This window comes from Plasmodium malariae (genome assembly GCF_900090045.1).
Source record: "Plasmodium malariae genome assembly, chromosome: 11".
Classification (NCBI taxonomy): Eukaryota; Apicomplexa; class Aconoidasida; order Haemosporida; family Plasmodiidae; genus Plasmodium; species Plasmodium malariae.
Window position 1 is genome coordinate 563,617 of NC_041785.1, and position 14,525 is coordinate 578,141.

At 29.1% G+C, this 14,525-nt stretch overlaps 1 protein-coding gene across 1 annotated transcript; it reads left to right on the forward strand.

Moving 5' to 3' along the window:
* Positions 1–118: 118 nt before the first annotated feature.
* Positions 119–14,459, forward strand: PmUG01_11019900 (conserved Plasmodium protein, unknown function; the record flags this gene model as incomplete). The annotated part of the gene is given in 5 exon segments (XM_029005839.1): positions 119–990; positions 1,201–2,248; positions 4,007–4,074; positions 4,371–12,504; positions 12,519–14,459. The coding sequence occupies 5 exon segments, from the start codon at positions 119–121 to the stop codon at positions 14,457–14,459; spliced, it is 12,063 nt and encodes a 4,020-aa protein (XP_028862388.1).
* Positions 14,460–14,525: the final 66 nt, after the last annotated feature.

Below are 14,525 nucleotides of genomic sequence, written 5' to 3' on the forward strand. Positions count from 1 at the left end.
GTACATATATATATATATATACATATATATGTATATATATATATATATATGTACACATAATCTTTACGGACATATATACATAGGTATATAACGACAGATATACCCATTTTTGCGTACAATGTATTTTAATAAGGAAAAGAAAGATAATGAGGAAGAAATCAAAAGAAACGTAGGTAGTAAAAACTTGCCCAGTCATAAGAATAAGAAGTATGTAAGGAATTTAAAGCAATCTATGTATAATAATAAATATATCAACAAATTTAACAAAAGAAATAATGATTTAAAGGTAAGACAAGGCAATAATGGAGTTGTATTTAATAATACTTTATTAAATACGAATAATTTAAAAATTGAAAATAATAAAAATAATCAAGTATATTTTAATAAAAATGTAATAAATAGAAATAATAAAGAAAATACTAGATCAACAAATACATATAAAAAAACATACTTCGATCAAGATAATATAAATTACAATAGTCTAATTAATTCACAAGTTTCAGTTTGTTCTATACATATTGAAAAAACAGATGACGACATAAAAAATCAGATTAAATTTAATGAACAACAATTATTATATTTATGTAATAATAGAACACATACAAATGAAACATCATCACACCATAAGTTTCCTTTATTTGTAGAAGAAATTAATTTTACCGAAAATTTAGTTTTATTAACAGGTATATTAATACTATCAAATAATGATAAAATATTTAACAATTTAGAATTTGAGGGGAAAACGAACCCTCTGCCTAATGACTGTAACTTAAGCATATATGTTAATGTAGTTAATAGATATGATTCTCAGTACTTTAAACAACTCTACCCTGCCTCGTACAATTTTAAAAACAGATTATTCTTTGTAACACTGAATGAGTCCACTGTTGATTCATCATTACTAATAGATAAGATTATAGTCAAAGGAAGTTTTCAAACCCTATCTTTGATTGTACTGGGGCAATCAGAAGAAATAAGTGAGCAGTTGAAGTAAGTTTGCCATATCTCGTCTGCCTTTATTCATGTACCGTTTGTAATACATGCCAAGCGTTCCAAGCGAGCATTTTTCAAGCCATGTTTGCCTACACGTTGTCCATAATAGATTTGCGCACATTTTTTTATGCCATTTTTGCCAATATTTTTTCATTCCATTTTTTCTAATACTTTTTCTTTGCAATTTTTTGCCTTCTTCTCCCTCAGATATTATAGGGAAATTGCTTATGACAAAAACTTAAGGAGTAATATTAATGAAGAAACACTAGATGTTGAAAATATAGACTTAGAAAAAGATGATATATTTGTTCCTAAAAAACCAGTAGATATTAAAACGTATAATATAAACACATTAATGGAAGAGAAACTTGTATTTAGAAGTACCAAGTGCCAGAATTATCTTCATAAGGATTTCCTATCTGTTGAAGATGCAAACAATGAATTGTATGAACTGTCTAATGTATTAGAAAAGGAATTTATAAAAAACAATTTACACCAAATGAGCAATTCAAATAGTGACAGCGGTGTGAAAAATGAAAAAGAGGAAAAAGAGAAAGAAAAAGAAGAAGAAGAAGAAGAAGAAGAAGAAGAAACGGATAATGCCAAAATATCAGATGAACCAGCTGCAAGGGACAATGGGAAGAACGTTACACAGCAGGAAAAAGGTGCAGGAAAAGTCGAAGCGAATGAACATGTTAAGAATGAATATGCCCCACATGAACGGGCTCATAACGAAATGGTTGAACAAAACCAGACTAATGAACAAAAGGGAAAAGTCCAGTTCGTACCACCGAATAACGACTTGATAATAAATATTTTGAACGCATTCACAGAACGATACAAAAATAAAAAAGAAATAGGTAAAAATGATATACCAATATATAAAAAAATTATTAAGTATGGAGCCATGTGGATGTTTTATATATTTAAAAATATAAAAAAGGATGAAGACGATTTTTATATCAATTATTCAAATTATACAGAAATTAAGGTCTATGACATATTAGGTTGTTTGTTAATACTAAGAAGATGTGCACTGTACCCAAACTTAGCAAAATATATTGCACATATGAATTTCGATGCTCATATTTTATACCTCGATCCATTATCCCCACATGTGTTAATAAATCTGATTGATATTCTCTATGTTAATAATATTTACTTCTTTTCATCCTGGAAAATTAAGACGTCCATCTTGAAAACGCTTATTGCTCTAATATCTGATTCCTATGTTATGAATCTTTTTTGTAATTATGTAAGTTGAAAAAAATAAGAGTAAACAAATACGAGCTAATTTTAATGTGAGAGTCTGAGTTTGTTCATATATCTATATATTCGCATACATATATACATATGTGCGTATACGTAAATACATGTCGCATGTGCATATACATATACATATACATATACATATACATATACATATACATATACATATACATCTACATCTACATATACATATACATATACATATACATATACATACATATACATATACATATACATATACATATACATATACATATACATATACATATACATATACATATACATATACATATACATATACATATACATATACATATACATATACATATACATATACATACATATACATATACATATACATATACATATACATATACATATACATATACATATACATATACATATACATATATATATGTATATATATATATATATGTACCTATAACATACACTCGCATACATACCTACGCATATATATCTGCGGCCAGACGTCATTATATATATATATATATACGTGTATATACATGTGAATATTTGTTTCGTTGTTGAAAAAATTTCACGTCACGATGAATATGCTGCATGTACATAAGTGCAGAATATCCCGTTCCTGTTACACCATATTTAGTGGAAATAAGATAACTTGATTTTTGGAGTTACTATATTCTTTCATGTATACACTATAAGCTTAAATGATACGTACACATCCATTTTTCGTACCCATGATTGTGGGTGTCGACCCGCATAATTTGTCATGTATATATACATATATTTATATATTTAAATATTTAAATATTTGCACACATATACAGATGTGCACATTTGCTTTAGTATTACTCCATATTCATATGCATATATTTTAGTTTTTCGCCCTTTTTTTTTTTTTTTTGTATATGTTATACATGTTGTAACACGCTTGTACGTACGTATTAGTCTCCACTGCTAAAATGTACGTTAATTTGTGTTATAATTTTAATGTTTTCCTTTTTTTATACCCCTTTTTATTTGGAATGTGTAAATATATACACTTATGTGTATGAGTATATGTGTATTCTTTATTATTTATTTGAATATAACACACCAACCCTTAGGAAGACCAATAATGTATTTCTTTTGTTGCTTTTTTAAGTTTACCCATTTACCTATATGCTCTTTGTTTGAGTTTTTTTTTTTTTTTTTTTTTTGTTATTTGTTCATCTGTTCACGTGTTCATTCGTTAATTTGTTTTGTTTTGTTTTGTTTTTGTTTCATTCAGATTCATTTCGTTTCTTTTCTTCTCCCCTTTTTTTTTTTTTTTTTTTTGGGTGTTTAAAACAAGTTATAAAACAAATAACTTAGGACACATTAAAACTTTAATAGATAGATTTTATGTGTGTCATATTTTTAATTTTTCTATATGTCTGATTTTTTATTTTTGAAAAAATGTATATAAGATGTTTATATAATATAATATAATTTAATACAATCATAAAGGGTTTCAAAAATATGCTGTAACAACATTCTTTGAGAGGGTGAATTTTTTTTTTTTTTTTTTTTTTTTTTTCTTATTCCTTTTTTACCCGTATTTATGTGAAAGAACAGGATTTTACACATTCCCAATATTTAGATTTTTCTCATATTTTTACATATACAAGTACACATATATATATATATATATATATATATATGCATACTTCCCTTTGACGTCGTAATAATGTTGAAGACTCAGTGTTACTAAACTTATTTCATTTTTTTATCATCTTATTAGGTGGACGAAAATAATGAGACGTTGTACCAAAAACTATTGAAACTATCGTCAAACGGAAAGATGAAAAGGTGAGTATGTGTTACCTACGTTGATGATACACACGTTTGTGTATTTCTTTGTGTATGTTCATGTACTTGTAGAAAGGTTAATTTTTTGCAATTTTTTACAAATTATTGCAAATATTTCCGCGTCCTTGCACCCATTTTTCGAAAGATATTTACGTGTGTTTGGGTTCATTACACTACATGAATATCGCATGTTGTATGTATACATCGCTACCCCCTTTTATGTTTCCTGCTATTTTTTTGTGCTTTATTTTGTTCCATTTTATTGTTCTTTATTATTTTCCATTTTCCAATTGCAGACATAACATGAAGAGGTTGCTTGGCATAATCCTATGCAGAGTAAAACTTTTTGAAGAAATTAGCAGATTACAAAATAGCATTATGCACATCATCGTGAACAGAAAAAATTATGATAAAAGATTATTTAGTAAAAGTGTTACATGCAAATTAATTTATGAGTTAAAAAGTGTTCATAAAGAACTATTTCAACATACTAGTAATTACGAAAGCAAGAACAGTTGTTATGATTGTTTATATGAGAATGAAATTTTTATTTTTGACGAGAAAAATAAGAAGGCAAATTATTGCCTACACAAATTACATAATTACGTTTTTTCATATTTACAAAGAAATCAATTTTTTACTCTTTTTCTATACATTTTAAAAGAATTTGAAGTTCATATAAAATACTCGTTATTTCTGAATTCTTACGATATTTGCTTTATTACGGCTGTTAATGATTTTTTGTTTTATTTCCTGAACTCTTCAGGTGGAATTAATTTATTAATAAATTATAATATAACATTATATGAAAACACTTATAAAAGTATATGTATAATTATAAATCGAAAAATGAAAGAATTAAATACCAATATAAATGATAAAAAAAAAGAAGAAAAGAAATATAACAATTATATGGATAAGGGAAAAAATAAAGATCATGATATGTGTGTAAATCCGAATGATGAAATTTTTAAAATAAATAAAAATGATGGAAACCAGGTTGAAAATGTGAATGGCTCCAATTTCAAAATGGTGGAGAATGATGAAAATGAACGTGGAAATTACGAATATGATGACCCGTACAGTGAAAAATCTGCTCTGAGGGAAAGAAGTAATAATGGTTTTGGTGCGATAAAAAGTGTAAGCAACAACATAAACAGTAGTAATAACAACAGGACTAAGGAACATGTGTATGGATCTGCGTATGCGAAAGAAGCCTTGAAAACAGTAGGAGATCAAGATCGAGATCGAAATGGTAGTGGAGCAAATCTAACGAATAGCTACTTGATCCATGAAAATATCGCAAGAGCAGAAAACCACCATATGAATTCCACAGATAATATAAAGAACGATTTTATGTACAATGAAAAAAATTTCTTTTATGACAATTTAAAATGTATATACACGTATAATGATATATTAAGGAATAAGGACATATTGGATGTATTTTATTTGGATGGCTATAATTACAAAGATATTAAAAATATTCGAAATTATTGTGCATATATTTTGTGTTCTTTAAAAACATTTTTCAAAACGTATGTTTTAATTAATAATTTTTTTAATTTGGGAAAACATATATCTTTAGAGCATTTAAAAATTTTTAATGTCTTATGCACGTATCCCTTATCTAAGTTAGCTCTATACAGTAATGTCAATTTTTACAATTTTTTCCATCATCTTATATACCTTTTTTACTACTTTATATATCTAGAGAAGTTGTATGAGCAGAGTGGAAAGTCCGATCAGAAGGGAAATTCGTCTGTGGGTGAAGAGCTGGAAAAGAAGGGAAAGGAAATGAGGGGAAAGAGGAACATAAAAAGGAAGGTGGTACAAGTAGGGGGAGTAGAGAGCGAAGTAGGGGAAGAAGCGGAAAGAGAAGGGGGGATAGAAGCTGCGAAAGACGCAGTAAAAGATACAGCAAAAGGCTCAGCCGCATTCAGCGTTGTGGAGGACATAATAAATCCCGTCGGAGGTAGTGCAAAAGAGTTCGAACATACAAATGAATACATTTTAGTGTCCATTCGATACCTGCTGAATATAATATACAACTTATTATTTTATGACGAGTCGGGGCATTTTATTTTTCACTTTGGTTATTCCATCTTTGTGTGTCTTGAAGAAATCAAGAATATTACAGGGGATATCAAAAAAAAAAAAGATTACTCTTTTGGAATATTAAATTCTAAGATCCCCAGGAAAATGTTTTTAAAACATTACATAAGTAACGATAAATTGTTCTATAAAAATTATTTTCATTTATATGATAATTTAAAAAACTTATATTTAGATTTGTATAGATTTGAAAAAAAGAAATTTAACGAAATGGATGGTAATAAAAAAAAAGAATCATATGAAAAGAATTTTATTAACATTCTGAACAAGTACAGGAACAGTGAGAATTTCAAAATGAGCAAAGCCAATACAAAAAGTGGTAATACTGAAACCATACGAAAAGAAATGAAAAGAAATAATAATATAGATCGCATATATGAAAACGTATTTACAAATAGTGTAGAGAGTTATATACATCATGTTCTTCCCTTAAAATCGAAATATACCCCTACGATAAGCAAAATAATTGATTGTTGCAAGATTGAAAAGGATAAATATTTATTAAAAAAATCGAAAGAATTAAATAATTATAACTGTAAGTTGAATAATGATATATATATAAATAATTCTTCAAAAAATTGTACACGTCTGGGAAATAGTACAAACAACCAGTATGTTGAACTAATGGAAGAATTAGATGACACTACTATTCCAAGTAGTGGGAACTTATACAAAAAATTGGACATTGCTTATCCTTTTTTATCGCTTAATCTGTTATACTATTACATGAACATTTGCTCAAATATTAATTATTTCATCAATTTGTACGATGTTTCAAAGGGTAAGGAAGACGAACAGGAGAACAAACAAATTTACGAACATGAATTTACATACGCTAATCCTAATTCCTCTAATTATTTTTCCAACCATGAATATGAGTATAGTAATTATATATGCGTAAAAAATGACAAAATTGATGAAACAAACAAACCAATAAAAGATATCCCGTGTATGAAGTATAAGAGGGACTACACGAATAGTAAGAGCAGAAAACCGAACGAGCAAAATGCTATAACAAGCGTTTTTAGCAGCAGTGCTAGAGGGAATATCAGTGGTAATATGATTGGAAATAATAATAGTGAAAATAGGAAAGGGCACACAGATGGGTACCATCTCTTATGGACGAATTACATAAATAAATATCATCACGAGGATTTTAAAAACATTGGAGCAATATTATATCATGAAAATAACCTTGAGTTTATGATAAAATTAATTACAAAATGTATATTTTTCCTGAACGTTAATATTTTTAAACTAGCTTTATTAAATTTTAATAAATTAAGTGGAAAAAATCTTTACAAAATTTTGAAATATCGTTTAAAAACTTTATTTTTTTTAAAAATTATTTTAAATGTTCTCTTTAAATTCTTTTATAATTTAACAAATGATAATACTAATTCGATAACCTTAAAATCTTATAGAAATCATGAGTTATTTTATTCTTTATTATATTTATTAAATAGGTTACTAAGTTTTAATGATTGGATTGGGTCTAATACCATAACTGAGTATAATCATCATTCTTCCATTTTTGTACTTCGATATAATATTATTTATATATTAAGAATATTCTATATATGGTTTAATAAAACATCAGATAACCAGTCTTTTCTATTTCGTTGTGTTTTAAAATATACGAGAGTTCTTCCATCCTTTAGTACAGCCGGTATGCTTCTTATTATGACATTTCTTGATTTCAAAAATGTATTTCCTGAATATATTTACTCATTTTACCTTGCCAAAAATTTGAGGAAAATTTGTTACGACAATACGAAAGAGGTGATACAAATTGATGAAGCAGATGAAGTGGACGAATTGGAGGAAGGGGAGGAGGAAGATTATCAGTATGATCCACAGAAGGGAGCAGAAGACGAACTGAAGCTGCACCTCGACGAGTCAGACTTCGGCGTAGAAGAAGCAGATGAAGAGCGAGAAGAGGAAGAAGAGATAGAAGAAGCAAAAGAGCCAAATGAAAACTTTAACGGTTTAGACCACGAGTTAGGTAACGACCCACAGGAAGAACAGAAGGACAATGACTCTTCAAAAAATGAAGTATTAAATGATAAGGGTATTTTCCTTAATACGAATAAGAGTAAACATAAGAACAATTTGAAAGGTACAACACCACAATGCCTTGAGAGTTACTATAATAATACGACAAAGACTAACTATCACAATATTATTAATCCTGTTAGTAGTTTATCATCATACTTTTCAAGTACATATGACAGAATGACCTTGTTCAGAAATAACTGCCAAACGTTTAGTTATTACTCGAATGTGCTAAGTAACAAAAGTGGGAATTTCTCGAGCGATGTTGAGGAGGAAGAAGAGCAGGAAGACGAGGAAGACGAAGAAGATGAACATAATGAGGATGATAGAGTAGACAAAGAAGGTGAAGTGGAGGAAGAGGTAGAAATGGACGAAGTGGATGACGAAGTGGACGATGAAGTGGACGAAGAGGTGAGCGAAGAAGATGGCGACGGAGGAGAATACCCACTTGGGGATAAGTACAAGAGGGGTTACCCTGCTCGTTACAATAAGAGAAAAAAATATAACAACAAGCGTATGATCGAAGGAAAAGGAAAAGGTATGAGAAATAATGTAAATCGTGTAAACAGTGTAAATCGTGTAAACAGTGTAAATCGTGTAAACAGTGTAAATCGTGTAAACAATGTAAATCTTGTAAACCATGTGAACAGTGAAAAGCGGTTAGACAAAGTAATTCTCTACTGCAGAATAAATAATCCGTATTACGTGAATGATAAGAATAAATTTATATACTTGTGTTGTTGTATAAATACGAAAAAAAAAATTATAAACCAAAAATATTATGATTATTTCCATGTTCTTAACTTAAACTACTCTATGGATGAGTATGAAGAGGTATTTTTTCCACATAATTATGGTAGTAGTATATATCGAATGAACACTAACTATATCTCACTTATCGGTAACCTAACAATTAATTTTAATGACATGAATGGAGGATATGTCGAAGCAAATAAGGACTCCGATAGAAATAACCTGAGCAACATCCATTCAAAGCAAGAAGAGAATGTATTAAAAAATTATCTAGGAAATAATGTAAAAGGTATTTCTTTTATGTCTACATATAAATATTATAAAAATAAACAAAACTCACTGAAAGATAGTAGTAGTTACTATGATGAAGTGTTGAATGAGCGGGGTAATAATAATATCCTATTATTTGCTAACAATGAAGAGGGGAATAACTTAGCAAAGACAAATGGAAGAAATCATACAAGAAGAAGTCAAGGGGGAAAGGAGGAAGACTCATATCCGTATGGAATACACAAAATAGATGATTATAATAATAGTGGGGAGAAAGATTTCTATTCATCAAATAAAAAAGAGTTTGTTATTTCATCATGTCCATATGCTATAAAAAACTTATTACATGATAATAATGAAGAGGAAGACCATTGTGAGTATATATTGAACACTCTAAGAAAAAAAGAACATCTGTATGATCAACATATTAATGTAAAAAACTTAAATGAAGAGGAAAAGGAAAAATTGAATATAATAAAAAAAGAATTAAAAGACAGAGAATATACAAATTTTGAAGACTTATGTGATTATATAAATTTTATCATAAGAATAAGTAAAAGTAATAATGTTATTGCTAGAAGTCTAAGTGCTTACTGTTGTGTTATTTTTATAAATCATCGAATACCTATCTTTTCTATCATATTTGATCATATATATAAAATTATTAATAATGTAAAAAATTTCAATTCACTTAACAAAAATAATGATGATCATCATTCAAGTATATGTATGAACAAAGTCAACTATTATTCCTTCTTCTCCTATAATAATGTTCAGTTAAATAATATGTATTATACATATAATGAAGAGATGTATTATCTGAAAGAGCTCTGTAATATCTTTTCTTTTTTACTAGATATTTTTAAAATTTGTTTTTTTACAAATTATAAGAACAATTATAATAGACTAATTAAATTGTTATACTTACCTTGCAAGCATTTTCTGAATATATTACATGGAACAGTTACTAGTCTTAAAAATGTTTTAACCCAGGAACTTATTAGATTTATTGTTAAACTATCTAGCACCATATTTCACGGATATTCATATGTCCTTTTTGTCTTTTTCAATAAGCACTCTATATTGCATAACGACATAAGAGGGAGAATCGGTAATTCAGAGTATCATCTACTGAAGGGAGGGGAGCAGCAGTCTCATGAGGAGAAACAATGTAAAAAGGAGAACAGACAGGATGTGTGTGCTATCATTGACCTGTTTATTCACAAGGAACAATTTTACAAAGAGAAAGAAGAATATATGAATCAATATATAACGCATAAAAAAATGAGGACAGTAGAAAAACAGATAAGGAGTAGCAACAGTCATCATTTTAGCAAAGAGTGGTGGGAGAATAAAAAAAGGATAGTTCTCTTTTCATGCCCAAATTTTATAAAATATATTAAATTTTTTATGAGTTATTATTTCGAGCTAATAAATACCAAAAATGTTGTTAATAGTAATAATAGAGATATTCTGTACAAATATGCGTATTATGTAGATGTCAAAACTGTGAACTATTGTTTATTGAATATATACGAAATAGTAAAAAATAAAATTTTATATTTCTTCATATTTTTTAAAGTAGAGAAAAAATTAGTTAACTTATTTTTTAAATATATACACTGTTATAAAGACAATAGAAATATTAGTACAATTTTTCAAAAAAAAAAAAAAAAAAAAAATGATGATTTAATAACCTTAAAGCAACTAATCCACAATTACGATAACGAATTAATATATATACACATCTTCAATTTTTTTATCAAATTAAACAAAAGTATTAACATATCCAAATTAATAGAATTTTTCTCTTTTTATTTCGACATCACTGAACAAACAAACTACAAAATTATCGAATTATATGAGTACATTAATACTTTAGATATACTCTTAAATATTATTATGACCATAGTCCATTATAATTTCAATTCCCTTTTCATTCTTTTTAATATGACTACCCAACTGGACAGTAATATCCCTATTATGAGCCATATAAGGAAAACCTTGAAATTTTGCCAAAAAAAACAAAATAGTCAAATTGATGAAAATACAAAAGTTCCCACTACACCCATAAGGAAACAAAATGAACAGATGCACCCGTATACATGTAATAACACAGAAGAGGGGGAACCTTTAATAATAGGAGATGTCAAAAACATACATAATGTGGAAAACAAAAATAAGTTGAAAAAGAATACAACCTTTTATAGACACTTAGGTTGTGTTAATGATTTTAAAAAATATTTCTTAAATAATTTATTAAACAGCTTAAATAATCTTCACCATTTTATAATGAGCAAGGTGGGAGAGAATTATAGAGCAGCCGCTGAATGTGTTCTAACGGAGGGGGCAAAGGAGAACATGGATAGAAACATCGATAAAAATGCAGTGGATCCCATTCAATATAACGCTGTCAACCGAGGTGATAACGACGATAGTAACATTAACATTAACGTGAATACGAGCATGAACATGAACATGAACATGAACAGTAGCAATAATAATTATTGTAGTGGGCAAAACCACAGCGGCAACAATGAGGAGAAGCCCGGTGGACCATGCAGGCAGCATATAAATGCAAATTCGTCAAGCCAGATGGAAAAATTATCGTCTCTACACATATTGTCAAAAATTGTGTTACGTATGATTGACAAGGTGAAAGAAGTTAAGAATAAAGTTCTTCTTTTAAACTCGTGCTTTACTCCTAATATAACTTTTAAAAATTTTCTTTTGTTTGTATGCTACGATTTGAGTGAACTAAACTATTTCTATAAGAAGCTAGTCATAAAGAGAAGTGTCAGAATGTGCATCGATAAGGAAGATACATCTGTTGGTAGTAGAGACCCCCCCAAAAGGAGGAAAATAATGCGGAACGAGGAAGAGGGGGAGAGGCAACAAGAACAGAATGAGCATCATGAGCCGAACGAGCAACATGAACAGAATGAGCATAAAGAACAGAATGAGCATCATGAACAGAATGAGCATAAAGAACAGAATGAGCATCATGAGCCGAACGAGCAACATGAACAGAATGAGCATCATGAGCCGAACGAGCAACATGAACAGAATGAGCATAAAGAACAGAATGAGCATCATGAGCCGAACGAGCAACATGAACAGAATGAGCATAAAGAACAGAATGAGCATAAAGAACAGAATGAGCATCAAGAACAGAATGAGCATAAAGAACAGAATGAGCATCAAGAACAGAACGAGCAACGAACGAGCAACATGAACAACGATGTAATGGCGGTCGAACTGACTTCTTGAGTAATGACAACGATATCGAGCAGGATGGAGAGAGCAGAGACGAACAAATTGGCATCAAGGAAGAAGCCTACAAAGAAGTAGATGGTACAAACAAAAATAAGAATGCTTTAAATGAGCCAAATAACAGTAACTTAAGTAGCGATAAGGCAAACAATGGAAGGAGCATATTAAATAATTGTGGTTTCTTTAATGAAGATACTGTAACTACAAAATGTATGAACAAGAAGGGGTATAAAGATAAAGACAGATTCATGAAGAAAGACTACTGTTTCTTCTTTGATTGCTTTCTTAATGATATTAACCTGACAATAAACAATAAATACTTATATAGCAAGTTAAGCACTATATTTTATTCTAGAAATATATTAGACAAAGTAACAAAGACGTTTGAAACATACCAACATTTAGACGATAATTATCTTTTTACTGTTAAAAATATGAACATGAATAATATAATTCCATCTGTTAATAAAAAAGTATATGATTATTGCTCTCATTTATTTTGTGATATTCAGTCAAGAATTTATTTAAATGAAAATGATGAAGATAGGAAAAGTTTTACTTTATTTAATATTGCAAGTGAAAATAAATCAAAAGAAATTGATGAAAACCATTCTTTGTTTAATTACATTAGCTTGTTAAAAGAGGAAAGTAATAAATTACAAAAGAAAAAAAATGAACAAAATAATGTTCAGATGATACAAGCAAAAGGAAAACAATTCAAGAGGACTGACAAAAACACATTTGAGGACCATTTTAGAAATAGAAAAACGTTGTCATCTAGGGCACCTTCAAAACACGTCGACGATTATGAAGCAGCAAATGCAGTAAATGCTTCCACTACTACCGCTACCACCACTACTACCGCTGCTACCACTACTACCACTACTACCACTACTACCGCTACTACCGCTACTACCGCTACTACCGCTACTACCGCTACTACCGCTAGTAATAACCAAAACGAGAATGACGAAGCTTCGAACGAAGTTAGTAAGAATCCAAGTGGACAAGGTAATACTACCATAAAAAGTACTATTAGCTTAAAAAGTGTCAACATCAGCGATGGAAAAGAAGATGCTTCGACTAATTCTAACCTAGTGAATAATGCTATGAAAAGCGAAAACTATCATACATCCTTCGGTAAAAAAAATTCACCCAGTCATATTGCACAAAAGGACTTACTTACCAAGTTGAACAACCAGAAAAATGGTAAAAAGGTTCAAACCATTAACTATATTAGTAAGGACAACAGTAATAATAACTGTAATAGTAATAATAGTGATTACTACAACGAAATAAACCTGGGTAACGAGGATAACTATGAAAGCTACGATAACATAAATATGTTTACCCATGAACAAAACAATGAAGAAATAAATAATTACAATACAGTAACATTAAATAATTTTAACAATAATGAAAATATAATGAAAAATGCATCCAACCGGCGTCAAGATCATCATCATCACGTAGAAGTACACGATGATAACTCCCCTTATCTTAATTATAACAATCAAAGTGATCTGAACAATGATATAATAACACATGAAACAAGTTTGAATAACTATGATTTAGGTGCTGATCGCACTAACGTTAGCAGCAACCTTTGTAGTAATAGTGTAACTAAAAGGAACAACCGTATGAGCAACGGAAATAACTGCGTGAATGAAACCCTCGAACCAAGTGAAGCGACAAATAGAAGTAGTCAGTTTGAAGACTGCAGCTGCTATAAATTTAATTTGTTGGGATGGAAAGAATTTTCTGAAGATGGTCATAAAAATGACCTAGATGTGTGCAAAATTGTTAATAAACCTGTCTTGTTAAGGGACCCGAGAATAAAAATGAAATTTCTTAAAATTCTAGATAGGCACAAAAATATTAAAGACATATTTAAAAAACTCGGAGTTGACATAAAGTAAGGTAAGTTTTGCAAAAAAATTAATAACCAGAAAAAAAAAAGGGTACATGTTTGAAGTCAACACGGG